Genomic DNA, 27,071 nt, shown 5'->3' on the forward strand with positions numbered 1-27,071 from the left:
TAAATAACATGCGAAAATAATCACAGCCAAGTAGGCAACATGATAAGATCCTATCTCTTTAGTATAAAACAAATAAAAATATTTTAATACAAACACATATAGTTTTTTTGAGACAGGGTCTAACTATATAGCTCTGGATGACCTAGAACTCACTCTGTAGCCTAGGCTGGCCTCAAACTGATTCTCAGGCCTCAGCCTATTGGGTACAGAATTACAGACATGTACTACAACATCCAGCTCAGCCCAGTAGTATTTTTTGGGTTTTTTTTTTTGTTTTGTTTTGTGGTTTTTTTTTGTTTTGTTTTTTGTTTCTTTGTTTGTTTTGAGATAGACTCTTACTTTGTAAATCAGATTGGCCTTGAACTTGAGGTGATCCTCCTGCCTCTGCCTCCCAAGTGCAAGGATTAGAGGCATGAACCACCATGACCATCTCTAAAAGTTTTCTTGATGTTGTTAATTTAGACCTTACATCACCAATGAATGACCTAAGAGAGGAAGAAATCTTTTCAGTGTCAGAGCTTGAAACTTACTGCTTCCCTCATATCGTGTCCCTCCACAAAGTACTCACCATGTTCTTCAAGATATGCCTGGAGCCTGTTGATAAGATCTTGTTTTATTCCCTTGGTCTCTAAACCACGAGCAAGACATTCTTGCTTTAGTTCAGCAAGCTGGGAAAAAACAAACAAACAAACAAACAAACAACTTTTTAAATTCCTATGAATGAAAAGAGGTAGTTCTCACAAGAGAGGGTAATGATAATGATGATGATAAAGGTCAATTCCCAACTTGCAATTATTATCCCTACCAAGACTCTGAATCCACAAAGGTAGTTTATTTTTTTCTTTAACAACATTCAATATACAATAGGACTTTCTAACATACATTGAAAAAAAATCACACTTAAGTAAAATTATAATCTATTTGTACAATTGTTCTTTTAATAACTAAGGGGGGCAGTCCTAAAAGATTACTCTGCCAATAACTGGGGAGGGGCAGGGAGGGGTTTTCAATCTTCAATCAGAAAATTCAGTGTCCTAAATGGAGACTGTCCCTACCATCCAGCTGTGGTTTGGTATGGCAAAAGTGTGTCTTCCCGCACAGTTTGTGTTGGAAGCTTGGTCCTCAGTGTAGTCATGCTGGGACTATTAAGAGGTAGAGCAGCCTGACCTAGTGGCACACAATATTAATCTTACCAACTGTCCTGAACTCTCACTAACTGCCGGCTTTTGGTCCTGCCATGTAATCTCTCCTCAAAACTGCTGCCACCAGCCTGGTGGCAGTGGTGGCGCACGCCTTTAATCCCAGCACTCGGGAGGCAGAGGCAGGCGGATCTCTGTGAGTTTGAGGCCAGCCTGGGCTACAGAGCGAGATCCAGAACAGGCACCAAAGCTACACGGAGAAATCCTGTCTCGAAAAAACACACAAACAAAATAAATAAATAAAACAAACAAAAGTTGCTGCCACCATCATGTCATATACTATGACACTGATACCAGGGCAACACTATGCTACTGGGACTTTCAGTCTCCAAAGTTTGGAAATAAATAAATCTCTGTTCTTTATAAAGTACAGCCTCAGGTATTTTGTCATAATGGTAGAAAATTGACTAATAAACACCTATTATCCCAAAGGTGTTATTACAATATACCATGCACACATCTATAAAAATAATCATTGTAGAGTTAGATTGATGTGTTAGCTGGCTTAATGTCAACCATGAACTAACTAAAGGCTTTATCTACATCACCACAGAAAGTAATTTAACACCCTCCCATAGCGTACTGTTTAGGTTTTTATTTTGCTGTAGCTGTGCTGTATATCAAATCCAGAACCTTAAACGGACTGAGCAATTACTCTATCTCTAGAACTATATATGCCCCAGCCCTATTAAAAATTTTAAGTCACACAGCAGCTATGATTTCCTGCACTAGATATGCACAAAACTGGACCACATCAGCTCTTGCCATGCAAGAGCAAGGGGATCCTAGGGATCCTCTCTGAGAATTTATACAGTTAATGGTCCATGGGGGGATTTCTTCAGTAGTGAAACCAATGGTAGTACTCATGCTCCCATAAAGAAACTCACTGGTGCTCTTATAGATAACCCTACCCAATAAACTCACTGGGTCATAGGAAAAAAAAAAAAAAACAAAATACATAAGTAGAAGGGGGACTAGTTGGGAAGAGGAAGAGGATTAGTGGGAGTTAGAAGGGGACAAGAGAAGGTAGGGGTACCTAAATATGATCAAAATACATTATGTACATATATAAAGATGCTGCATGAGACTCGTTTTTATAAACAACTAATATATGCTAATAAAAACATTGAAAAATATTAACATATGAAGAAGCCAGATGGCAAAAAGACTGGAAATCCAACCCCATCAGGATTATCTGTAAGGGTCAGAGCACCCCTGAGAAATGCACATGATATACAATGTAGGAGCAGGCACCTCCTACATAAGTGACTTAAAGGGAGCGTCACGATACTGGGAACTCAGGGCTTTTGAGCTATGGACTTATCCCAGTTCTGTCCCCACTCCATTGTTAGACATGCCTTCCTTTTTCTTAACAAACTGTCTCCATTTCTCCCAGACACACACTTTTTAAATCAGTGAAAATGTATACTTACCAATCTTACAGACTACAGAAGGAATGACGATGGGTAACTAACAGAACTAAGAGAGAGGACACCCACATCAGAAGTCTCAAAACGCTACAGAGAATTTAACAACCTCTTCTTTCCTCCTTGGGGCTCTCTGGCCACCTGCATCACATGCACAAGGCCCGCACACAGACACATAATTAAATTTTTTTTAAGTTTGCTGTGACATTATGCCTCCTAAGAACGTCAGAAGCTACACTCAGAGCCTCGACATGACTGCCTAACAAGAGCTGAACAAAGACAACAATAAACACACTAACATGGAGGGAGGGGCAAGTCTAGGAACCTCAACCCCACACACAGAACTACAGGCAACTCAGGAAGGCTGAGAGTGGGAGACACCATCTTCCCCAGAGAACGTAACAACTGTTTATCAATGCCAATGGTCAGCCCTGAAAACATGCACACAAGTAACATACAGACTGAGCAGGTTGTTCTTACACATTTAGGTGTGTATATGTAGAAAGACATATGCATGTAATAATAATGAAAAAAAGGGGCCATGAATTTGAAAAGGGGGTACATGGGAGAGTTTAGAGGGAGGTAAGGGAAAAGGTAAATGATGTAATTATATTATAATCTCAAAAACTAAAAGAAATATTTTTAAATTTAAAAAAAGGGGTATAACTCAATAAAAGTGACTTCTTGCTATATATGATGTCTTGGAATTGATCTTCAGTGCCACATGCATAAATAGACGGAGTGAGCTGGAGGAGCTGGCACATACATGCCTGTAATCTAGGACTCAGAGGATAGAAGCTGAAGAATCAGAAAAGGTCAAGGTATCCTTAGCTAGATAGTGAGTTTAAGACCAGCCTGAGTTATATGAGACCCTATCTCAAAAAATAAAAATAAAAGTAGATATATATGTGAAATCTTCTATTTACGATTCAAATCTTCGATCATACAAAAACTAGTAGAGGGCCGGATACGTGGTTCAACAGGTAAAGACATTTGCTGCCAAGCCTGATGAGGTGGGCTCCATCCCTGAGACCATGTGGCAGGGAGCTGTCCTCTAACCTCCACACGAGCTCCATACGCCCATAAACACACACACACACACACACACACACACACACACACACACACACACAAATTATTGTAAATGAATGAAGATTTGGCTCAACAGTTCATCAAAAAAGGAGAGCCAGAGGCTAGAGAGAAGGCTCAGTGATTAAAAGTTTGCTGCAGGGGGGTTGGGGATTTAGCTCAGTGGTAGAGTCAAGGCCCTGGGTTCGGTCCTCAGCTGCGGGGTGGGGGTGGTGGTGGGGGGGGAGGTTGCTGCTCTTCCAGAGGACTCCGGTTCTCAACTCCTATGTTAGACAGTTCACAACTGCCTGTAACTCCAGATCCAGGGGATCCAACGCCCTCTTCTGGTCTCCACAGGCTCCTGCACACATGGCACACATGCACACAAATATATATACACATGCACATAAATAGAAATAAAAATAAAGACAGTTAGGTGTGAAAGACAGTCAGGTGTGATGGCATGTGTCTTTAATCCCAGTACTCAGGAGGCAGAGAGAGCTGGATTTCTGTGAGCTCAAGGCCAATCTGGTCCAGGCCAGCCAGGGTGACATAGTGGGACCCTGTCTCAAAAAACAAAAAACAAACAAACAAAAAACATTCTGCTGGAGCTGGAGAAATGGCTCAGCAGTAAAGAAGACTCACTGCTTTTGCAGACGATGCAGGTTCAGTTCCCAGCACCCACATGGCTCATAACCATAAGCCAGCTCCAGGAGGGATCCATCTCCCTCTTCTGGCCCCAAAGGGCACTGCACCAACATGGTGTACCCACATGGAGGCAAACCACTCACACACATAAAAATAAATATTAAGAACAAGCAAAAAGATAAGGACCTTACGGTTTTAGGGAAAGAAGTTACCACCAAAAATGAGTAGAGATTATACATAGCTGAAATTATAGATGCTTGATTAAAGTATGCAATAGCTTTCCTAAGATGGATATACACTCTTTAAAACACTTGTTTGTGTTCATGTCCATGCATAGAGGTGTGCACATACCCTACCACAATGTAGAGATCAGAGGACAACCCTGAGCGTCACTCTATACCTTCCACCTTATTTGAGGCAGTCTCTCGTTTGCCACATACTCCAGATTTACAGGCTGACAGCTTACAGCTTTAGGTGTTTTCCGCAATTATTTTCACTTTACATATTGAGACAGGATTTCTCACTTGAACTCAGAACTTGCCATTTTGGACAGTCAATCTAGTTGCCAGCTTGCTCTGGGGAATCCTCATATAAGGCGAAAAGTAAATGAGGAAAATGTCTAAAGCCAACCTTGGGCCTCTACATGTATGAATGCATACACTATACAAGCATATACATACACATACATACAAGAAGGATGGCGCTCAGTCTCAACAATGAGGTCACACTAAAAACAAGCTAGATTTAAATTCTACCTTTACTACCTACATCTAGGTATTACTGGAAATTAATGTATAGTATCTTATGCCTCAGTTTCCTTATCTATAAAATGAGAATACCAGTTTTATAGAATAATTATGAAAATTTAAACTAGTAAGCCAAGCATAGTGGCTCACGCTTATAATCCTAACATTCACAGGTAGAGGCAGAAAGACCATGAGTTTAAGGAACAACAGAGTTCCAAGCCAGCCTAGGCCACATAGTTAGTAAGACTCTGGGTTTTTTGTTGTTGTTTTTTCTAGGCAGGGTCTCTCTGTGCAGCCCTGGCTGTCCTGGAACTCCTCACTCTGTAGACCAGGCTGGCCTCAAACTCACAGTGGCCTCAAACTCACAGAGATCCACCTGCCTCTGCTTTCCTGAAGGCTGGGATTAAAGACATGCACCACCACTCTGTTTTTCTGTTTTGTTTTGTTTTTAAATAACCTCTTTTATTGAGACTGAGTCTCTCTACATAGCCTTGGTTGTCTTCTAACTCACTATGTAGTCAAGGCTGGCCACAACAAACCCCGAGATTCACCTACCTCTGCTTCCCACATGCTGGGATTAAAAGTGTTTACACAAAGTAACTTGATGATCTGAGTACCCAAGTACCTACATAGTAAAAGGAGAGTCCTGACAGTTTTCTTTTGACCTCCAAATGTATGACATGGCACAACCCACCCTAACACACACACACACACACACACACACACACACACACATACACAGAATGTGAGGGCTGGCAGGGCGGTGGTGGTACACGCCTTTAATCCTAGCACTCAGGAGGCAGAGGCAGGCGGATCTCTGTGAGTTCGAGGCCAGCCTGGGCTACAGAGTGAGTTCCAGGAAAGATGCCAAAGCTACACAGAAAAACCCTGTCTCGAAAAAACAAAAACAAACAAACAAAAAAAGAATGTGAGAGCTAAGAGATGGTTCAGTGGTTAGGAGCACTGTTGGCTCTTCCAGAGGCCCAGGCTGGATTCCCAGCACTCACCCAGCTCACAACTGGTCTGTTCCACCAAATCTACACCCTCTTGAAAGTGCTCACCTGACATGCCAGCCCAACAACCTGAAGTTCTACCCACTGACACCACTGAGGAAGGAGAGAACAAACTCCCCAAAGTTGTCCTTTGATGTCCACATGTATGCCACGGCACAGACAAGCCAACATTCAGACACATACACACAATAAATATAAAGTGAAAATGTAAAAGAAATTTAACATGAATTCTGGAGACACTGCTTGGACTGACAAACCACTTATTAGTTGCAATAAGTGAACTAGGGCAAATTAATCAATTACTATATCGGCCTCAGTTTTTCTTTTGAAATGAGGATCTAGAGGCATTTTACTTTACAGAGTTATTATGAGAATAAAATCAGCTAATATATATAAACATCATCAACTGGTGCTTGCCACATAGCAAGTATGTCAGCAAATAAAGAACAGATTCATTTTGAAGAAATAACTTATGTATGGTAGTTGGAGGGTGATGGTGTAAAATGAAGAGATTAGCAGAGACAATGAAAAGGCCCTCTGAGGCAGAAGAGACTATTGTAACCGTCCTAACCACAGCAGTCTTTCCTCTAGACCCCATCCTCAACACTGCCAAAAGAACACAAACTGATCAGCTTCCCTACCTATGCTACAGCTACAAGAATTAAACTGTTCAAGGCTACAGAGATAGATGACTGAGTAGTTAACAGAACTCCAGCCTCCTATTGAACAGGTTACACCTCATGAAATCCCAACACCTGAGAGGTGATGGAGCCAAGGGGATCATAGAATTCTAACCCAATGTCGGCTATATAGCACTGTTTTACACACACACACACACACACACACACACACACACACACACACACACTAACTGCTTATACAATTTAAGAAGACTCTTTTTAGCCAGGCAATGGTGGCGCATGCCTGTAATCCCAGCACTCGGGAGGCAGAGCCAGGTGGATCTCTGTGAGTTCAAGGCCAGCCTGGTCTACAGAGAGTTCCAGAAAACCAGGGCAGTTACAGAGAGTTCTTCTGAGGTTCACCTTGAGCCTAAGGTTAGTCTGGGGTAGAGAGAAGCCCTATCTTAACCTAAAAAAAAGACAAGAGGGTTTGAATAGTTCAGCAGGACCTGACTTTTGATCCCTGGAGCCCACCTAAAATCAGATGAGGTCGCATGTAATCCTAGCACTCCTACAGTGGAGGCAGACACAGAAAAGTCCTCAGAAGCTGGGAGGCCAACTTGCCTGGCATAGGCAGCATGAAACAAGAGATCCTGTCTCAAACACGGTGGTAGGTGAAAATGGACACTAGAGATTGCCTTCTAACTTCCACAAATGTGCATGCCTGCATTCGTACAAAGGAACACACAAAGATTAAAAAACAAATAACAAGAACCCCACCCTCAACACTACTCCAATTTACTTTTATAGCCACAGTTTCACTAACTTTCCGAACCTTCAGCAACATCAATGTTGACATACTTCATGTTTCAATAACACAAATACTTCACTGTTCTCAACACTATGACACTATTATATACCTTCTGGTTCTCTCCACCTTTTATCATGATTAGTTATAAATCTGGTTGTTATACTTCAAGACATTCTCAACATTTCCAACTGAGTCAGAAGGACTATATTGCCACCAACTTTTCAGAAATTTGCACTTGATAAGGACTTACGTATCAATGCAGATGTTTTAATCCTTCATACTTCAAAGCTTGTTCCTTTCCTCTGAACTAAAGTCCCAATTTCTCTTTATAAAAATGGAAAGAACTTTGGTTTTTTGAGACAGGGTCTTTCCATGTCACCTTGGCTGTCCTGGAACTCACTATGTAGACCAAGCTAGCCAGGAATTCACAGAGATCCACATGTCTCTGCTTCCCAAGTGCTGGACTAGAGACATGCACCACAATGCCAGGTTTCCAAAGAGTTGGCTTTTTTTTTTTGCGGGGGGGGGGGGCACGGAGGAAGTTCAAGTCAGTTTTTTCTGTGTTTAGCCCAAGTTGTCCTGGAACTTAATTCTGTAGACCAGGCTGGCCTCGAACTCACATAGATCTGCCTGCCCCTGCCTCCCAAGCACTGGGATTAAAGGTGTGCACTACCATGAGTTCAAGGCCAGCCTGGTGTACAAAGTGAGTTCCAGGACAGCCTCCAAAGCTACACAGAGAAACCTTGTCTGGGGGGTTGGGGAGGACCACCACTCCCCAGTGGAAAGTATTTTCCTTTTTCTTTTTTTCTTTTTTTTTTTTAAGGTATTAAAAATCCTAAATCAGACCAGGTGGTGGTGGCACACACCTTTAATCCTAGCTCTCGGGAGGCAGAGACAGGTAAATCTCTGTGAGTTGAAGGCCAGCCTGGTCTACAGAGTGAGATCCAGGACAGGCACCAAAACTACAGAGAAATCCTATCTTGGGGGGGAGGAGACACACACTAAATCAGCTGATAATGTGGCACCTACCTTTAAGCCCAGCCCTGGGAGACGGAGGCAGGCAGATCTCAGTGAGTTCTAGGCCAGCCTAATCTACATATCAAATTCTAAGCCAGCAAAAGCTACATAGTCCCTGTTTCAAAGATAAATGAAATAAAATAAAAACTCTAAGTCAATCCAAAAAGTTAGACTACTTAATCAAGATCAACATTAGAGACTAACATTGTCTTCAAAGCCAGAATTTATATGGGTTCTTAACCAGAGGTCTATGGACTCCTCAGGGCTACCAGGTAATTTTATGGAGCCCCTTACATTGCATGCAAAGTACTGTACATGCCTTTTTCTGGGGAGAGGGTCCGTACCTTTCATCAGAGTTTCAAAGATATCTGTGACCTCCAAAAGTTTAAGGAGTGCTCTAGAGAAAAAGCAAAGACAAGCAAATGTGATTAAAGAGTAAGTCCTGCTAGGCCCTCAGGAGTGCCTCATGTGCTCTGAAGACTACAGCACCTGAAATCAGGTCAGAAGACATTAGATGGATTTACTCAACCAAATGCAAGTTTATTGAAGTAACAAATATTAATATGCTGGAAGGAAGAACTCCTTAAGCAAATATAATATCCATAAAGGAAAGTCATAGAACAACTAGTGACTTACTCCAAGATTTAAAAAGGGGAATGAACAAGAAAATATAAGATATCACACTAATTTTTAATCTCTTTCACCTAAAAATTAATTTTCTGTGTATATCTTATAATATGTATAACAGTACAGAACTACATAACTTATACAGATAAATAAAATGGAGGTAGTTGCTAAATTTTTCTTACTTGTTCAAGTAATCATTAGGAAACCACTGATAATTCATTTCAGCACCATCAATTAACAGTAACTAAAATAACATGAAATCCACTAATGAGGTTGAGAGTACAATAGTTAAGAAACATACTTGCTGTCAAAAGGTCATATCACCTGAACAGATTAAATTATAGGGACTTTTTCTTCTTCTTTTTTTAAGATTTTATTTATTATAAATACAGTGTTCTGTGTGCATGCTTTGCAAGCCAGAAGAGGGCACCAGATCTCATTACAGATGGTTGTGAGCCACCACGTGGTTGCTGGGAATTGAACTCAGGACCTCTGGAAGAGCAGTCGGTGCTCTTAACCTATGAGCCACCTCTCCAGCCCACAGGGACTTTTTCTACACACACTTCAAACTTACACTTTTTAAGAAGGACAAAAAATCTCAACAATTATTAAGGTTTTTTTCAAGATTAAAAATGATTCCCTCTCTCTCTCTCTCTCTCTGTGTGTGTGTGTGTGTGTGTGTGTCACACACAGGAGCAGGTGCCTAAGGACACCTGAAGAGAGGATCTGCTCTCTTGGAGCCGGTGTCCAGGTGGTTGTGAGCCACTTGACTTAGGTGCTGGAAACCAAACACAGGTCCTCCAGAAGAGCAAGTGCTCCTAACCACTGAGCCATTTCTTCAGACCCAATCACCAACTTTTAAGAAAAAAAAGAAGTTTTCAGGGCTGGAGAGATGGCTCAACAGTTTAAGAGCACTGGCTGTTCTTTCAGAGGACCCGGGTTCAATTCCCAGGACACACGGAGCCTAACAACTGTCTGTAATTCTGCAGGCACACAGACATACATACAAGCAAAATGCCCGTACACATAATCTTTTTGAAAAATTATCTCAATACAATAATTAAAACAAAAAACAAAACAAAACAAACCAGGCATGATGGAGAATGCCTTTAATCTCAACACTTGGGAGGCAGAGATAGGAGGATCTTTGTGAACTCCAGGCCAGCTAGAGCTACACAGTGAGATCCTGTTTCAATAAACAAATAAATAGAACAGTTTTTAGTTTTTACTGAGTAAGTTTGATTTGTACCAGGTTTCCAGGATAAGGTGACCAAAACAACTAATGGCAAAGCTACTTGTGAAAACACAAACAATTATCAACATGGTTTCTTAACTCTTCCTAAAAAGAATCACTGTCCTGACAGAATAATCATCGAAGTGTAAGTCTAAGAAAAGTATGATTACCAAAATTTAAACTCAAAACAGGTCCTGTGGTTCAGAATGTCACCAAGAAGTGGCACCAAGGAAAGATGGCTCAGCGGTTAGGAGCGTTTACTGCGCCGGGCGGCGGGGGCACACGCCTTTAGGCAGAGGCCAGCCTGGGCTACAGAGCGAGATCCAGGACAGGCACCAAAGCTACACAGAGAAACCCTGTCTCGAAAAACAAAACAACAACAACAAAGAGAAATAGCTCTTGTAGAGGACCCCAATTCTCTTCTCGGCACCCACATCAGGCTGCTTACAACTGCCTGTAACTCCAGCTCCAGGAGATCCAACACCCTCTTCCAACCTCCTCGGGCATACAGTCACACAGACAGACACGTAAATAACAAACATAGATTAAAAAAATAATAACAGCACCAAAAGACCCAGGGTCCTTCCCAATGATAAAGAGGACAAGAAAAATCCTAATGTTTTCTAACATGCTTCATCTATTTCCAAAATACTACAGCTACACCTTCTCTCTACCTCCGGAGAAAACTCACTTTTCGGGCTAACGTGTTCGTCTCTCCACACTCTCGAGCTGCCTCTCCCCCCGACTTCCTATCTGAAGGCCTCTCTGGTTTCAGACTTGGAGGCCGGGGGCGTAACCCCGCTAGTTAAGGAGGATGGGGACATGCTCTGGGTTCCGTCTGGGACACACTCAGGTAAACACATGCCAACGAGGGGTCTCTGCTTCGGGGCTGGAGGACAACACACTGAGAAGAAAACCTAATTCTGGGTCCGCATGGGCCACGGGCGAAGGACCACTGACGTAATGCGGATCTAATGAGAAAAGAGGGGCGCACAAGCCAGCGGGCGCTCCACAGCCGAGCGGGGAGGGGGACAGACAACAAAGCAATGGGCAGAGAGCCGAAACAACGGGTAAGGACAGCGATAAAGTCCTGAGGAGAACGGGGTTTCAAGGCGGGCCTAGGAAAGGAGGCACAAGACTGCACCGGGAGCCGGGAAGGAGTGTAAGCGCCCAGTCGGGAGCCACGCGGGCGGCGGGCGGCGCAGGACGCCGTGCAGACCTCGGCCTCCAGGAAGCCGCACCCCGGCCTCCCGGTAACGTACCTTCAGCTTGTGCAGCTCCACCGTCTCGGTCGCCATCTTGCTGCGCTTACCCCAGACCCGGCGCGGCCCCGCCAGGAGCCCAGGCCGTCCAGCCAATCGCCGTCGCTCTTACTCCACCCCACACCAACGGCTCTCCCCATTAGTCAAGGGCGGCGTCGCTCTCACGCCTCTCGGCCGCTTCGCACCGCCCCCTGAGAAGGCGGACCCGGCGGAGGGCGGGGCTTGCATGGCCTAACGCTGGAAAAGGCGGCCAACCGCAGGTCCGCACTGCAGAGCCGACCAATGACGGGGGCGGCGCCGGCTCCGCCCCACCAATAGGAGAGCGCGGACGGGCGAAGGGCGGCCACTTCCTGGAGACCCAGGTGTGGAGCCCTGGCTGCGCCCCCGCGGGACGGGCTTCCGAAGCTGGCAGGTAGGGGCTGCGCGGCTTGAAAAGGCACTGGTGGGAGCACTGGGAGGGGCGGCGGAGATGCGAGTCCCCGTGAAGACATGCCAAAGTGGGGCTCTGGGAGGAGCCTGGGCGGACTCGGTCCTTGATTTGGGGACTGTGGGGACAGGCAAGAGCAGGTTAAGAAGTAGGCGTTTGCGTTAGCAGGAGTGGGAATGCCAAAAGAGCCCTAGAAGGGTGAGGGCTCCATTTCTTGAGGGGCTGAACTCAGGTCCCTTCCTAGACTAAGTAAAAAACTGGGTAAGTTCTTGGAGCCGAAGCTGCTGGCTGTTGACATGCCATAAGGGTGAGAGACGGAACAGACGAGCCCCAGAAAAAGATGGGGACGGAAGTAGCTTTACCCTCGATGCCTTCTTACTGGCCCCTTGATTAACTGCATAGCTTTCTTGTGGAACTCTGGGTGTGGGTGACCTCTTTATGACTCAATAACTTCCTCAAGAAAGTAAATTAAAATACTCCCAACTCCCCTGATGCTTCAAGTGAACGTCACAGTCTAAGCTTACTGTTTCATGTTATAGTTGAAGTGTAAAGATGGGAGTAAAAATCACCATGTTTCTATCGTAGGGAGGACCTTTTTTTCTTTCTTAAAAACAAAACAAACCACTTGTGTGGGTATGCACTAACGACGGCAGGTATGGAAGTCGGGACAGCTTGCAGGAGTCTCTCCTTCCACTGTGGGTGCGGAGGATCCACCTCAGGTCTTTAAGCTTGGTGGCAAATGCCTTCCTTTTCCAGCTTAGCCATTTCCAAGACCCTCTTGCTTTTCTGTTTGTTTTGGAGAAATGATCTCACGACGGTCCTCATGCCTCAAACACCTCCCAAGTACGGGGATGACAAGCATGAGCCACCACACCCAGCTGCTTCCGTCTTCTCGAGTTTTAACCACGTCTTCAGTTTTCCCTTTTTTTGCATGCTAGGGGAATTCTTTCACTCCCAAGAGTTGAGGGGATTTGGGCTTTTCAGGAGACAACTGGGGAACAAGCTCAATCAGGGTTAAGAGGAGACTGAGTTGAACTCCTGCCTGACCCTCACTGTGGTAGGATGAATGTGGGGGTGGCACACAGCGAAGTGAACCCCAACACTCGAGTGATGAATAGTCGGGGCATCTGGCTGGCCTACATCATCTTGGTAGGACTGCTGCATGTGGTTCTGCTCAGCATCCCTTTCTTCAGCATTCCTGTTGTCTGGACCCTGACCAACGTCATCCATAACCTGGTGAGCACTGAACCACACCCTTGTACCCAACCCAGGTCTATCCCAACCAAAACAAAGTAAAGCCACCAACTGTTTGGGAATTTATGTCTTCCTTTTGGGATCTTAGCATAATTCTTGATCCGAAGGACTACTTTCTAGCCCTCATTCTGTCCCTTTCCTTCTTCCCAGGCAATGTACATCTTCCTACATACAGTGAAAGGGACACCCTTCGAGACCCCTGACCAAGGAAAGGCTCGGCTGTTGACACACTGGGAGCAGATGGACTATGGGCTACAGTTTACCTCCTCCCGGAAGTTCCTCAGCATCTCTCCTATTGTACTGTGAGTCTGGGGATAGAGGAGATGCTGGACACAAGTGGCCTACGGCCAGGGAAGATGAGCTAGGGTGGGGAAATGGCTCCGTCAGTCACGTGCTCACCACACAGGCATGACGCCTGAGTTCAGTCCCAGCACACACGTAAAAGCCAGATGGGGCCACACAGAACCACGGGTGCCTAGAATTGCGGCACTGAAGAGCTGGAAGCAGGAAGATCCCTAGGGCTTGCTAGGCAGGTAGTTTAGCCAAAGTACTGCACTTCAGAGTCAGAAAGAAACCCCCACCTTAAAAAAAAAAAAAGAAGGTGGTGGAGAGCAATCGAGGAAAAATCATGTTGACCTCCGATCTCCAAACATGAACATGTACCTACACACACACACACACACACACACACACACACACACACACGTGTGTGTGTGTGTGTGTGTGTGTGTGTGTGTGTGTGTATGGACTAGTATACAAGTCCTAAGCCTACAGAGTATTATAAAGTACAAGGTAATATAGTCAAGCATTCCTTGCTGGTTCCATGGTAATAAGGAAAGGGAGGGAGAAGGGACTGAAAATAAACCAAACTCCTGTCTAAATCCAAGTGATTTTACAATCACAAAAGAAGCAAATAGGTGAGGGCAGAATTGATATTAATGGTTAAAAAGTAAAACTGATTTTGGGAAAGGAAGCAAAAGGGGATCCAAAAGTCATACAGGTGCTGGGTGGTGGTGGTGGTGGTGGTGGTGGTGGTGGTGGTGGTACACGCCTTTAATCCCAGCACTTGGGAGGCAGAGACAGGCCAGCCTGCCAGTCTATAGAGCAAGTTCCAGGACAGCCAGAGCTACATAGAGAAACCCTGTCTCAAAAAAAAAGTCATACAGGCTGAACCAGCTTTGGCTGTCATTTGCAATTTATCATTAACAATTAGCAAACAGGAGCTGGGTTTGGCTCAGTGGTAGAACGCTTGCCTAGCAAGCACAAGGCCCTGGGGTTAGTCCTCGGGTTAATCCCTGGGATTAGCAAACAATATGATTTATAATGTCTAGTTATATCCTAAACCTCATATTAAATACTGTTGATTTAGTTAAAGTAGTTTTGGACTGCAAGGGACTATATGCAATAAAACTAGTAATTCAAAATAGAAAAAAACAATCACTGGAAAGGCATAAATGTGGGTGTGGAAGGCCAACCTTGGTCATCCTATTTTTTTCTCCCTAGCTACCTACTGGCCAGCTTCTACACCAAGTATGACGCTGCTCATTTCCTCATCAACACTGCCTCACTGCTCAGCGTACTGCTGCCTAAGCTACCCCAATTCCACGGGGTTCGTCTCTTTGGAATCAACAAATACTGAAAGATGGGTTGAGAGTCCTGCAGGCATTGAGGGAAGGCACTGGAACAAAGAGATATAATGGTTTCTGTTTCTTCTGTATCCTGGAAGCCTGAGAGATAAGACAAACCTTTCTAAACTCCAAGGAGGAAGAAACTGAAAAATGGGGTTCCTGGGCCCAGCCTTAATTGGGTCAGGATTCTCTGACTCAGGGAAGGTGGATGAGGTTAAGGGCCACACCACTCTTCTCTGTACAGCACGAAGCCATCCAGGCTTGGGCAGCTTGTCTGGTGATTATGTTTTCCATGTCTTCCAAACCTACCACCTTCAAGTTCTGTTTGCTGTATATTTTCCTTAAAATAAAGTCTTTTCAGTTGTGACTGAAATTTGATAAGCAAGAAGAATAGAGAGATGTTCTCATAATGCTGGGGAGGAAATACGGAATCCTGACTTACTATAAAAAATTTAAGCAAATTTTTATCACTACTCCTTTGATCCAATACGGGGTACCCTTCACTCTCAGCTAAACAGCAAGGAAAGAATCCTCAAAAAAGAAAAAAGTGCTCCTGAGCTGGGTGTGGTGGCGCAGGCCAGCCCTCAGGAGGCAGAAGCAGAAGAATCACTGCAAGCTGGAGGCCAGCCTGGGCTACATAGCAAAACTGTCTCCAAAAGAAAACAGAAAAGGACTCACAGCTACATGGGCAAAGAAAAGAAGGAAGATATAAGTTGCCAGTTATATATTTATAGAAAGATAATCCCCTGGCTTTAAATAGATATGTACATACAAATATGAACAAACTTAAAAAAATACAAACCCTTGGCTCACAAGGGGGCCTCTGGGAACCCCTCTGTACTTCCCCCTCACCCAAGGGCACAGGGCATAAGCCTGCTTTTTAAAAATTAATTAATTTTGGCCATCCTTGCAACAAGCCTGAAGTTAGGTGGTTTCCCATAAAGTGAAAAGTCAGAGGAAAAATTCAGTTTCCACTCTGAATTCTGTATCTCCAAAATTAGGGCTACATGCTTATTCTTTTAGCTAGTACATCAGGGTAAAGGGGGTTAAGAAATAAGATACACTCATTTAAAATGGGGTGTGTTTCACTTGCTCTGAGAGCAAATGATAAGATAAAGGCATACAGACCCCAGAGAAATCCCCAGTTCCCACACCTTAGGAACAGACTGACTGGACTAGGTCCAGACCCTAAGCTCGTTGCTCTAGCCACCTCCTATTTCTTTGGTATTGTCAGAAGACAAGATTCAGTTCCTAGGTGTTGGGGAAGGGGGGGTTAGGTCATGGACTTCCTCTAAGTACTGAGTGAACAATTTAAATTTTTCCCTTTTTAAAGTATTTAAAAATAAACAAATCAAATTCCATCCTGTGCTGTACACAGCCCTTTGGACTCCCTGACATTGATGTGAGGAAGGAAGAGAAGGGGGTCAGCGTTGGAAGGGCCGCCTCACTTTCTTCCGCCGTTTAGGTTTGGCTTCTCCCTTGGGTACTGTACTGCTGGGCTTGGAGGTCGGAGTGGCTCCAGGGCCAGGGTGAGGCGCTGCAAAGAAGTTCCCATTGGACATCTGCCCTGGGGGTGCTTGAAAGATCCGGCTCAAGAAATCCTGCAGGTCAGCAGGAGGGGCCTCTGGAGTGGCCCTGAGGGAGAGAAAATATGAGGCAGGAGACATTACAGTCAGCTACTGAAATTACCACACAGTGGGTCAGTTCCCAAACCTCCTCAAGAGCTGGGCATCTGAAACCATACTCACAAATCAAACAGTGGTTAAGTGAGAGAAGTGACACCTACCTCTGCCGACCACTGGTGCCAGGAACCCGAGAACCAAATGAGATGTGGTAAGGAACTCTGTGGGTATCTGGAGAGATTCCCACACGCTGGCATCCAGCCCACTCTGCGAAAAGAGATAATTACCCAAAACATCCATCCACAGCAAATGAGATAAAGAAATATGATCTTGTACTTAGAGGTCAGAAGTGTACCTGTGATGTCATAGACCTTTCCATCCATCAGTGCAAAGTAGGTGATCTTGAGACCTAACATGCTCGACTCTGCCCAAAAGTCTCCCTCCTCAGCAGGATGCAGCCTGTTACACTCAGCACAGTATCTGGCACTCTTAGGTTCCCGGTCCATTTCAAACCTCCTGCAACCCAAAACAAGAATTCCTTAATACTTTTCAAATGGTCATTACTGTCAAATATAGCCAAACACTAAAAGTTACCTTTACTCAGCTATAATATCTGCTTTTCTATACCCTGCCTTCAACTTTCTTTTAGTTTGAGGCTGGGTCATGGTATGTAGCCCAGGCTAGACTTAAGCATATAATGCTTCTACCTTAGACTCCTAAATGCTGGGATTACAGGAGTGTAGTTCCATACTCTACTTTCACGTTTCTATATTTAAACTAATTTTTCTTTCTTTTTCTCTGTTTTTATTAGCATATAACAATTATAGACAAGCGGGGCGGTGGTGGCGCACGCCTTTAATCCCAGCACTCGGGAGGCGGATCTCTGTAAGTTCGAGGCCAGCCTGGACTACCAAGTGAGTTCCAGGAAAGGCACAAAGCTACACAAAGAAACCCTGTCTCGAAAAACCAAAAAAAAAAAAAAAAAAAAAGAAACAATTATAGACAATAATGGCTTTGATTATATTTTCATACATGTATACAGTGTATTTGATCCTATTCGCCTCCTATTATCCTCTCTTTCTTACTCCTATTCCCACTGATACCCTTCCTCTTCCTAACTAATGTTCTATTTTCATGTTCTGGCCCCATCCACCCACCCCCTTTTGTGTGTGTTTTGGGGAGGGGGTTGTAATGACCTAATTAGTTTCATTAGTGTTGCTTACAAGAGCATGGGCACCTTACCAGTGTCTATACAACTTATGAAATTTTCTTTCCTCGAGGACAGCCTAGTCTACAAATATAGTTCCAGAACAGCTAAGATTGTTACTCAGAGAAACCTTGTCTCAAAAAATGAAAAAAATTTAAAGAAGAAAAAAAAGAAATTTTCTCTCTTCCAACAACCATTAACTGCCTATAAATCCTCAAAAAGGTAAGGCCTTGTGAACCCTTTCTTTTTTTCCTACTGCTAATTATATGATACACACACCCCAAAAAGCCACACTATGTTAAAGATCTTACAAAGGTGGTTGATTAGCACTAATGATGACTATGGGATTTGAACACTGCGTGTCCATAGCCCAATTATATCGGACTACCTTTAGCCCCTTCGGTAGCCACTCACTGCCCACTTGGGTTCCCTCACAGCCTTGTGACCACTAGGACATCCTTTGGTATAGACGAGCAGACCACTGGCTTCCTCCAGCTCAGAACTAAGGCTGTCATGAGCTTCACCCGAGGCCCACTGACTCCCACCAGTGCAGTGAAGACATCCTGAGTTGGAAAGAGGCTCAGGGGTTAAGGGTGCTGTTGTTGCTCCCTCAGGGGTTAAGGGTGCTGTTGCTCCCTCAGGGGTTAAGGGTGCTGTTGCTCTTGCCAAGGACCCAGGTTTAGTTTCCAGCACTCACACAGTGGCTCACAACCATCAGGAACTCCAGCTGCAGGAGATCCAATGCCCTTTTCTGAGCTCTACAGGCACCAGACACACATGGTACATATATGTACATGCAATCAAAACACTCATACACACATAAATCTAAAAGAAAAAAATTTAAGTGCTTGATTTATAAGTTTTAATCTTTAACTATAAAAATTTGGACTGGTACGATGGCTCAGTGGACAAAGACATGTGCCACCAAGCCTGAGGACCTGTCTTCATCCCCAGGGTTCACATGGTGGAAGGAGAGAACTCCACCAAGTTGTCAAAGGACTTCCACCTCCACGCCTCTGGGTACACACACATGCATGCAGCAAGCAAATTTACACAAGTAAAAAATGTAATTTAAAATATTTAAGAAAAATAACTTCAGGAGCTGGACAGATGGCTCAGCAGTTAAGATCACTTGTTGCTCTTACAGAGGACCTGGGTTTGATTCCCAGCTTACAACAATCTGTAACTCCAGTTCTAGGGAATTTGATGCCCCCCTTTTTTTTTAATGGATAGAATCAGTGTCATTTTATTTTGGTTTTTAAATTTTATTTCTTTTATGTGTATAAGTGTTTATATGTCTGTGTACCACATGCATATCTGGTGCCCTTGGGGTCAGAAAAGGCACTGGGTATCAGATCCTATGGAACTGGAGTTACAGATGGTTGTGAGCCACCATGTGACTGCTGGGAATTGAACTTGGGTCTTCTGGAAGAACAGCTAGTGTTCTTAACCACCAGTCTCCAGTCCTTGATGCCCACTTCTGACTTTTCTCCAGCACCAGGCACACAAGTAGTATGCATATATACAGGCACACACACATAAAATAAATTTTAAAATCTAAAAAATAAGTAAATAAAAACTTCCTAAACTGTTACTATGTTTGAACATGGTTTGGCAGATAACCTGAATCTATGTTCCAGGCCATGGTCATTCCTATGTGGCTACAGAATTAACTTTTATTGCCTTTAAGGTGAGACAGGATCTCACATAGCCCAGCCTAGCCTTGAACTTGATATATAGCTGTGAATGGTCTTGAACCTCAGATCTCCTGCTTCTACCTCCTGAATGCTGGCATTATAGGCATGTGTCATCACACCTGGTTAATGAGAGCTGTATTTTGGCATCAGCAGTTGAGACCCTCAAATCTTTTTATTTTAAAGATTAGATTTTAGCCTGGCAATGGTGGCGTACACCTTTATTCCAGCAGTCGGGAGGCAGAGGCCAGCCTGGTCTACAGAGTAAATTCCAAAACAGCTTTTATAATTTTTAAGTTATATATATGTGTGCATCCCTGCAGATGACCTCAGAGCCAGAGCAGTCTGGCCAGAGCTGTAGTTACAGACAGTTGTAAAGCATCTGCTGCAGGCGCCGGTAGCAGAAACTGGATCCTCTGGGAAAACAGCAATGCTCTTGACCATGGAGCCATCTCTCCAGCCCTAAATCCTCAGTCTCTTAGTAAGAGGGCAAAAGTAGACGACTTGGGGTCTTTTTCCTCATCGTCTGTACTCCACAGTTAACAACACTCAAAGGAAGGTCTCTGGTTACCAACTCTCTGGCTGTAGCTGTCATACTCCTGGGTCCTGTTTCATACCTATGCTTTCCTTGGCATCGGCTACACATCATAGTATTCATTGCCTCCTTGAGGTCATCTTGTAGCTTCGACAGAAACTCATTCACTGACCGGCTCAGCTCATTCTCTGCCATTCGTTTCCTAAAAGGAGAAAGGCTTTCTAGGTCAGGGTATTAAGGAAAAAAAGAGACAGATCTGGATGCTTCTACAGCAGTGGTTCTCAACCTTCTTGATGCTATGACCCTTTCATACATTTCCTCATGGTGTGGTGACCCCCAACCATAACATTATTTTTGATGCGACTTCATAACTGCAATTAATATCTGACAGGCAGGACATCTGATGTGCGACCCATGTGAAAGTCACCTGGCCCCGAATGGGTCACGACATGCGGTTGGGAGCCACTGCTCTAGCTTCTGGCTCAGCTAGAATGACAACTGACGCCTTTCTGCCTGGAGTCTCCACCCACAAGTCCAGGGCCTTTTACTGAGGATGTCCCATTTTAAACTCACATCTCATACTCCTTCCGCCTCTCTGGGTTGCTGACAATGTCCCAAGCTGCCCGCAAAACTTTGAAGGCCTCCTCAGCCCTGGGATGATGATTTTTATCAGGATGAACCTACACAAAACACAAAGAAATTTCATCACAAATCAATTCCAACCCTCCTCCACCTCAGGTCGTGTGTGTGTGTGTGTGTGTGTGTGTGTGTGTGTGTGTGTGTGTGTGTGTCTGTGAGAGCATACCCATATGTACATATGCACACCATGTGCATGCCGGGCACCCATGAAGAGGGTGTCACATCTCCAGGAATGGGAGTTACAGATAGTTGTAAGCCACATGAGCAACAAGTACTCTTAACCTCTGAGCCATCTCTCCAGACCCTTCTCTTTATTAAAGATTTACTTTTTTGTTTTCTCCCCCAGACAGGGTTTCTCTGTGTAACAGCTCTGGCTGTCCTGGAACTTGATTTCTAGACCAGGCTGGCCTTGAACTCACAGAGATCTGCCTGCCTCTGCCTTCAGAGTGCTGGGACTAAGGTCATGCACCACCACTGAGTGCCCAGCTAGGTTTTATTTTTTCTTAATTATGTGTATATACATGTGTGTCCATGTGTGGATGTGTGTACATAAGTGAGGTGCCTCTGAAAGCCAGAGGTGGCAGATCCCCTTGGAGTTGGAGTTGTACGCAGCTATGAGTTGTCCAGCATGGATGCTGGGGACTGAACTTAAGTCCACTACAAGCCTGTGCTGCTAACTACTAAGCCATCTCCTTAGACCCTCATGGATATTATTATATCAGAGTCCTCTTTCCTTATCCTTTTAGAGAATCAATATAGTTTCATGGTCAATTACTATAGCTTGTGGAAAGAGCTGAGTTTAAATTCAGGCTTTTCTTTTAAGATGTATGGCCTTGAATATTTTTATTTGTCATAGATTTTTAAGAGGATTAAATAAGAATATCTATGAGCCAGGTGGCAGTGGCACACACCTTTAATTCCAGGACTTGGAAGGTAGAGCCAGGTGGATCTCTGTTAGTTCAAGGCCAGCCTGGTCTACAGAGCGAGATCCAGGACAGGCACCAAAACTACACGGAGAAACCCTGTCTCAAAAAAACCAAAATAAATAAATATATTCATACATATATATATATGAAGATGGCTTAGTGGGTAAAGGTGCTTGCTGTGTAAGCATTAGGACCTGAGTTCAAATCCCCAGAACTCACATAAAAGCTGGACTATACAGAGATCAAGTGTCTATAAGCCTAAGCATCCCTACATTCCTATGAGGAGATGGAAAGTAGAGACAAGAGAATCCTCAGAAGCCAGCTAGTCTAGTATAAGCAGTAGAAAACAATGAAGAGACAGCGTGCGCTGACCCCACCCCACCCCACATGTGACCACATTCATGAACAACACAGACAAAGTTTCCATATAAAGTATGTGTCACAGAATCTGGCTCTAGGATGATCTTCCATCCCAGTTTGTCTGGAACTATCCCAGATTAGCTCTGAAAGTCCCATGTATCAGGAAACTCCTAACCAGACAAACAGTGATATGTGAATCTTCCCAGCAGCGGACACTGAAAGCCCTTGCATTTTAGTTTTATTAGCAGTCTTAATATAAAAGTTTCCAATATGTTGCACTTCAAACTCATTCTTTTCCAGTTCAAATTTTCTTATTTGGCAGGGCACGGTGGTGCACACCTTTAGTCCCAGCACAAGAAAGGCAGAGGCAGGCAGATCTCTGAGTTCAAGGTCAGTCTGGTCTACAAAGCAAGCTCCAGGACAGCCAAGGCTGTTAAACAGAGAAACCCTGTGTAGAAAAACAAAACAAACAAAAAAAAATTTTATGCAAAATTGCAAGTGGTAGCACATTCCTATAAACCAAGCAGTAGGATCCTAAAATTCAAATCCAGTCTCTCCTCTCTTCCTCTCCCTTTCAGATCAGATGTAAGCTCTTAGCTACTGCTCCAGCACCATGTCTGCTGCCATGCTTCTTGCCATGATGGTCATGAACTCATTCTCTGAAACTATAAGCAAGCTCCCAATTAAACGCTTCCTTTTATAAGTTGCCTTGATCATGGTGTCTCTTCATAGCAACAGAAAACTAGGAGACCCTCACATCTGAAACTTTCTACTAGTCTGCCTTTCTGTTCCAGAAATGAAAGTGTATTAAGATCTCAGAAGTTTTTTATATGCCTTTTCAGCCTTTTTTCCACAACAAATAATAGCCTGTCCTCCTACAGCTTCCTGATTTTTCCCATCTGCACACCCAAAAGCACAGAGATGAGTCTCATCACTGATGCCAAATAAAAGAGAATGCTTTTAAACTTCACAGTCTCAAGCTAATATAACAGCCCTTTAAAGGTGTTCACACTGGGGCCTAGGTTATATAAGAGAAGCCAACAGGAATTCTAGCCCAGAACAAGAGAGATTTTGGGGGTAGAACCGAGTATATAAAGGACGAGGGAACACCTCTACTCCAAGACAAGTTGGAAAACAAGAATGTTTGTAAGAATGATATTCTCCAAGAGAACATGTCTGCTAAAAGACATGAGGGGGAAACAAAGGAGTTCTACTACTATTAGTAACAATCTGAGGAACAAAGTAACTGTTATCTACTCTAAGAATATTCCAGGTCATCCAATAAGGAACATGTCTTTTCCGCCAAATTAAGTTCCTTGCTAAGTTATCAGTCTGGGGCCTCATTGTACTTTCAGTTGTCAAGGAAAACCTTGGGTACCCATTCCACTTTATGTCATAGTGCCACTGTGGTAATTTGTGTATTGTCATGTTTTATTAATCCAGGCCCATATATTCAGTCAAAGCAGCCTCAACCAGGTGCACCTTTACACACATTACTTATATTCGTACTATAGTTTTACTTGTGCAAACAGAAATAGCAATAGCAGGGCTGAGGGCTTTAGCTCAGTTGTAGAGTGCATGCCTAGGAGGAGCAAGACTCTAGGTTTGATCCTCAGTACTGCAAAAAAAAAAAAAAAAACCTAATTTCTCTCAAGTATACAGTACATCGAAACTCCCACCTACGTAGTGAACAAAAGCAACATATCTTCGTGCACATACATGACATACATGGCTCTCTTTCCTTTCCTTTCACATTCTGAGCCTTAAAATTCCTGTTTTCAGGTTAGGGATGTGTGCACATCAGTGGGACAGCACCTGCCTAGCATGCACAGGCCCTGGACTCCATCCTCAATCTCACAGGGAAAAAGGTGTTTTCTTCTTCCTGGTCCTGGAATAACCACTCACGTGGACATCCTGAACACTCCCACACTAGGTCTACACCTGCCTCTCTAGGGGAGGCTGGTTTTCTCCATGTTTAAATCTCCTGTTGGGGCTGGAGAGACGTCTCAGTGGCTAAAATACTCGATGGTCTTGTAGAGGACCCGGTTCAGTCCCAGTTCCCACATGATGGCTCACAACCATAACTGACTCAAGCTCCAGGGACCCACACTCTTCATCTCCTCGGTTACCAAGCTGCACATGGCATACATGCACACATGGAGGCAAACCTCACACACACAAAATAAATCCAAAAAGATAATTTCTTGCCAGGCATTGGTGCACGCCTTTAACCCTCGGGAGGCAGAGGCAGGTGGATCTCTGTGAGCCTGAGGTCTACAGAGCGAGTTCCAAGACAGCCAAGGCTACACAAACCCTGTCTCTAAAAAAAACAAAAACAAAAACAATCTTTTTTCTTTAAATTCCTCCTTTACCATTCATGGTAATGCACACTTATAATCCCAGCACTTCACAAGCAAAGGCAGGAGAATCACAGATTCAAAGTTAGCTGGAGCTACACAGCAATACCTTACCCCAAACAACAAAAGAAAAAATTCCTTTGTTCAGATGAGAGCAACTAAGGTACTGCCTGACTGGGCCTCTCCCTAACCTAAGTAAAAGGATTTCATTTAGCTACTGCAGAGTGAGTGAGTTCAACCCTGCCTGTTATATGACACCCCCCTGCCCCCCAAAAAAACTCATGACAAAACACTAAACAGAGAGAAAGTTAGATCCCTAGTCAGAGAAAAGTCTTTATGACTCTTTCCTGAGAATGTGTCCCTTAGCTAGGAATAGTGACAAGTGCCTATAAATCACAGCACTCAGAGGTGGACGCAGGAGAATCATGAGTTCTAGGTTAGCCTGTCTACATAGTGAAACCCTGCCTCAGAAACAAAACAAAGGGATGCAATCCTTCAGCTCCAAGTTGGCCTCCTGCTCAGTCTTCCCTTAATTTTACACTCCCTAAAACTGGAACGGAAAATACAAAAGAGGAAGGAGAAGCAGCAAAGGATACTCACCATCACCGCTAGCTGCCTATAAGCCTTCTTCAGTTCAATATCTGATGCTGTAGCTTCAACCCCCAGCACATGAAAAGGGTTGAGTTCATCCTCAGGAACCCCAGCCATGGTCAAAAGGCGGGCCACTTCCTCTTCTGGCTGGCAGTAGCGCCCACTAGCTGCAGTTGCATTACCTTGCTTATTAGTCCTCTGCCTGACCCAAGGCAACTCCAGCCAGTTCCACTGAACTAATCTTACCAGCTGCTGCCATGCCCTGCTATCTCGAAACAGAGTCAAGCCACGGTGCAAGGCTGGAGAATCCAGCCAAGAGAACATCCAAGTGGTCTTATCCCTCCAGCCTAAACGGTCACCCAGGCCCACCAAAAACCGCCAGCCCAACTGTAGACAACCCAAAAAGAGGGCAAGAGCCAGGAGTAGGAAAGCACCCACTAGCCTAAGAAAACGGGTGAATAGCCCCGCTGCACAGTAAAAGCTCTGGCTTAGAAACTGGGCCATCACCTGGGCCCAGCCCCCCAATCTCCCTGCCCAGACTCCCACCCAAACTCGAAAAAGGTCCAGATCACTGCCTTTCAGCTGCCTGCATGCATAAATGAGATGGCCACAAGTTTCTACATACTCTCCCACCAATACCAGAAGTTCAATCAGCCACCAGAAGCCCGCCTGTCCAAGCTGACATAGTTCCTCTACTCCCCACAGTCCCAGGCCTCTGCGCTTATCCGCCTGATTTCGTTTTCGGCCCAGCCGATGACGACCAGGAGACCTGGGATCTCTGCGTCCACTATCCCGAGTATCCTCCTTGGTCAAAAAACGGTGTCTCTGCCTCCGGGATGGGGGTTTCTTCCCACTGGACACACGTGAGAAATCACTGGGAAACTTAAGAGGTTCCTCATCATCATATTCTTCTTCTAATTCTTCATCTTCCCCCAAGGCTGGAGAGGTGCAATGGTGGCAGAAGTTGCTAGAAGGGCCATCTCCTTCCTCAGAGTGAGCCCCTTCAGGGACTCCAGGGCTTCCCCGGCAGTTACACGCAGATGGAATGGAAAGAAAAGAAGGGCTCCCATCCTCCTGGTACCCAGTCTCATTATCTCTTGAGAGCTCCTGGTCCACTCCGGACTCTTCCGAAGACGCGTCACTCTCGTCAGGGTCACCTCCTTCCCTGGGTGGTCCCGGACCCCTTGGAGGACCATGGCTTGGATCCGACCAGTGGGCTGGGTTCGGGGGCTGTGTGTACTTAGGACCAGAGTGCTCGGCGAGGCAGCGCGTACCATTAGGAGCCGTCTCCGATGAGTCCCTGAGTCCTGAGAATGAAAGTTTTTCAGGGTCCACAGAGGGTCCTGAGGTCCTGAGGGAGGCACCACAGCTGTGCTGGGCTCCACACAACCCTCCTTCTCCGGGGTGCTTCTGGGCCATGACCCCGGGGCTTCCTGCGGACTTTAGGTCACAGCCATCATGGTTAAGTTCTACTGCCTGCAACAAAGGCATCAAGTTGGGGACGGTCAGGGGACAGAGCCGAGAGGGAAAGTTAAACAATGCCCCCACCCCCTCCTACCGCGGAGGCGCAAACTCTGTGGGGAACATTTCGCTAACCCTAACAATAAACCGGAATGAGACTGACCACAAACCCTGCTTGCACCAACCCCGACCTCAGAAAGCAGCCCCGACCCCCGAGGTCTTCATGCTGTTTCTTCTTCTCCCCCCCCCCCCCCAGGAAACTCAACTCTGTTCGGATCTGGGAGACGGGTGGGGGGGTGGGGTCACCGCAAAGGGTGTGGTCGGGGAGGGGGGGATTACTCTTGAAATAAAGACTGCCTGAAAGAGAGAGGCCGCGATCTGTCAGGAAAGGGTGGGGACCGCACAGCTTCAGGGGGGAAGCTAAGGGCGGAGCTTACGCGGTGCCCCGGCAAAAGGCGCCCCCCGCCCCGGGAACCCCCCGCCCGCCCGCCCGCCCGGGGACCAGGGGCAGGGGACGACGTACCGAACAGCGGCGGTAACTCCTCCCCCTCGAGCAGCAGCCGCGCCGGAGGCCAGGGGGAGCTACGAGAGCAGCTCCCCCGGCTCCGCCTCCCGCTCACGCTCCGCTTCCGCCTTCCGTCCCCGCCGCCGCGGCGGCCTACTTCCACTTCCGGGGTCACCGGGGGGGGGAGGGGAGC

The 27,071-nt window shown here is 45.2% G+C and overlaps 3 protein-coding genes across 4 annotated transcripts in view; 1 reads left to right on the forward strand and 2 right to left on the reverse strand.

Annotated features, from left to right (window-relative positions):
* Nucleotides 1-11,860, reverse strand: part of LOC114681814 (SAP domain containing ribonucleoprotein) — a 50,961-nt gene extending 39,101 nt beyond the window's left edge. The window contains exons 1-3 of one of the 2 annotated variants that reach the window (XR_003732947.2): nt 11,673-11,860; nt 8,894-8,946; nt 569-668 (exon numbers count right to left, since the gene is read on the reverse strand). Coding sequence is in view for 1 of the 2 variants with exons in the window: in XM_028855532.2 (XP_028711365.1) it covers nt 569-668; nt 11,673-11,708 (136 nt within the window). In the remaining variant the exon portion in view is untranslated. The remainder of the gene's footprint in view (nt 1-568; nt 669-8,893; nt 8,947-11,672) is intronic. The other variant, XM_028855532.2, reaches the window with a different exon arrangement.
* A 121-nt stretch (nt 11,861-11,981) lies between these two features.
* Ormdl2 (ORMDL sphingolipid biosynthesis regulator 2) lies at nt 11,982-15,369 on the forward strand. Its single transcript, XM_028855432.2, has 4 exons — nt 11,982-12,084; nt 13,161-13,335; nt 13,504-13,655; nt 14,857-15,369. Exons 2-4 carry the CDS (start codon nt 13,162-13,164, stop codon nt 14,990-14,992), a joined length of 462 nt encoding a protein of 153 aa, XP_028711265.1. The 5' UTR covers nt 11,982-12,084; nt 13,161; the 3' UTR covers nt 14,993-15,369.
* A 321-nt stretch (nt 15,370-15,690) lies between these two features.
* Dnajc14 (DnaJ heat shock protein family (Hsp40) member C14) lies at nt 15,691-27,024 on the reverse strand. Its single transcript, XM_028855431.2, has 7 exons — nt 26,897-27,024; nt 24,922-26,388; nt 20,613-20,719; nt 20,122-20,241; nt 16,959-17,119; nt 16,768-16,870; nt 15,691-16,616 (listed from the first exon to the last, which is right to left on the reverse strand). The coding sequence occupies exons 2-7, from the start codon at nt 26,329-26,331 to the stop codon at nt 16,406-16,408; spliced, it is 2,112 nt and encodes a 703-aa protein (XP_028711264.1). The 5' UTR covers nt 26,332-26,388; nt 26,897-27,024; the 3' UTR covers nt 15,691-16,405.
* Between the last annotated feature and the right edge of the window lie 47 nt (nt 27,025-27,071).

This window comes from Peromyscus leucopus, chromosome 18 (genome assembly GCF_004664715.2).
Source record: "Peromyscus leucopus breed LL Stock chromosome 18, UCI_PerLeu_2.1, whole genome shotgun sequence".
NCBI lineage: Eukaryota > Metazoa > Chordata > Mammalia > Rodentia > Cricetidae > Peromyscus > Peromyscus leucopus.

What these genes read in the sequence shown, in the direction of transcription:
- Ormdl2 (XM_028855432.2), top strand. Translation starts at nt 13,162, where the DNA reads ATGAATGTGGGGGTGGCACACAGCGAAGTGAACCCCAACACTCGAGTG. An exon ending in CCAACGTCATCCATAACCTG is followed by an intron (nt 13,336 to 13,503) that starts GTGAGCACTGAA and finishes CCTTCTTCCCAG; the next exon opens with GCAATGTACATCTTCCTACA. An exon ending in AGCATCTCTCCTATTGTACT is followed by an intron (nt 13,656 to 14,856) that starts GTGAGTCTGGGG and finishes TTTTCTCCCTAG; the next exon opens with CTACCTACTGGCCAGCTTCT.
- Dnajc14 (XM_028855431.2), bottom strand. Translation starts at nt 26,331, where the DNA reads ATGGCCCAGAAGCACCCCGGAGAAGGAGGGTTGTGTGGAGCCCAGCAC. An exon ending in AGGCGGAAGGAGTATGAGAT is followed by an intron (nt 20,242 to 20,612) that starts GTGAGTTTAAAA and finishes TTCTCCTTTTAG; the next exon opens with GAAACGAATGGCAGAGAATG. An exon ending in AAAGGTCTATGACATCACAG is followed by an intron (nt 16,871 to 16,958) that starts GTACACTTCTGA and finishes CTCTTTTCGCAG; the next exon opens with AGTGGGCTGGATGCCAGCGT.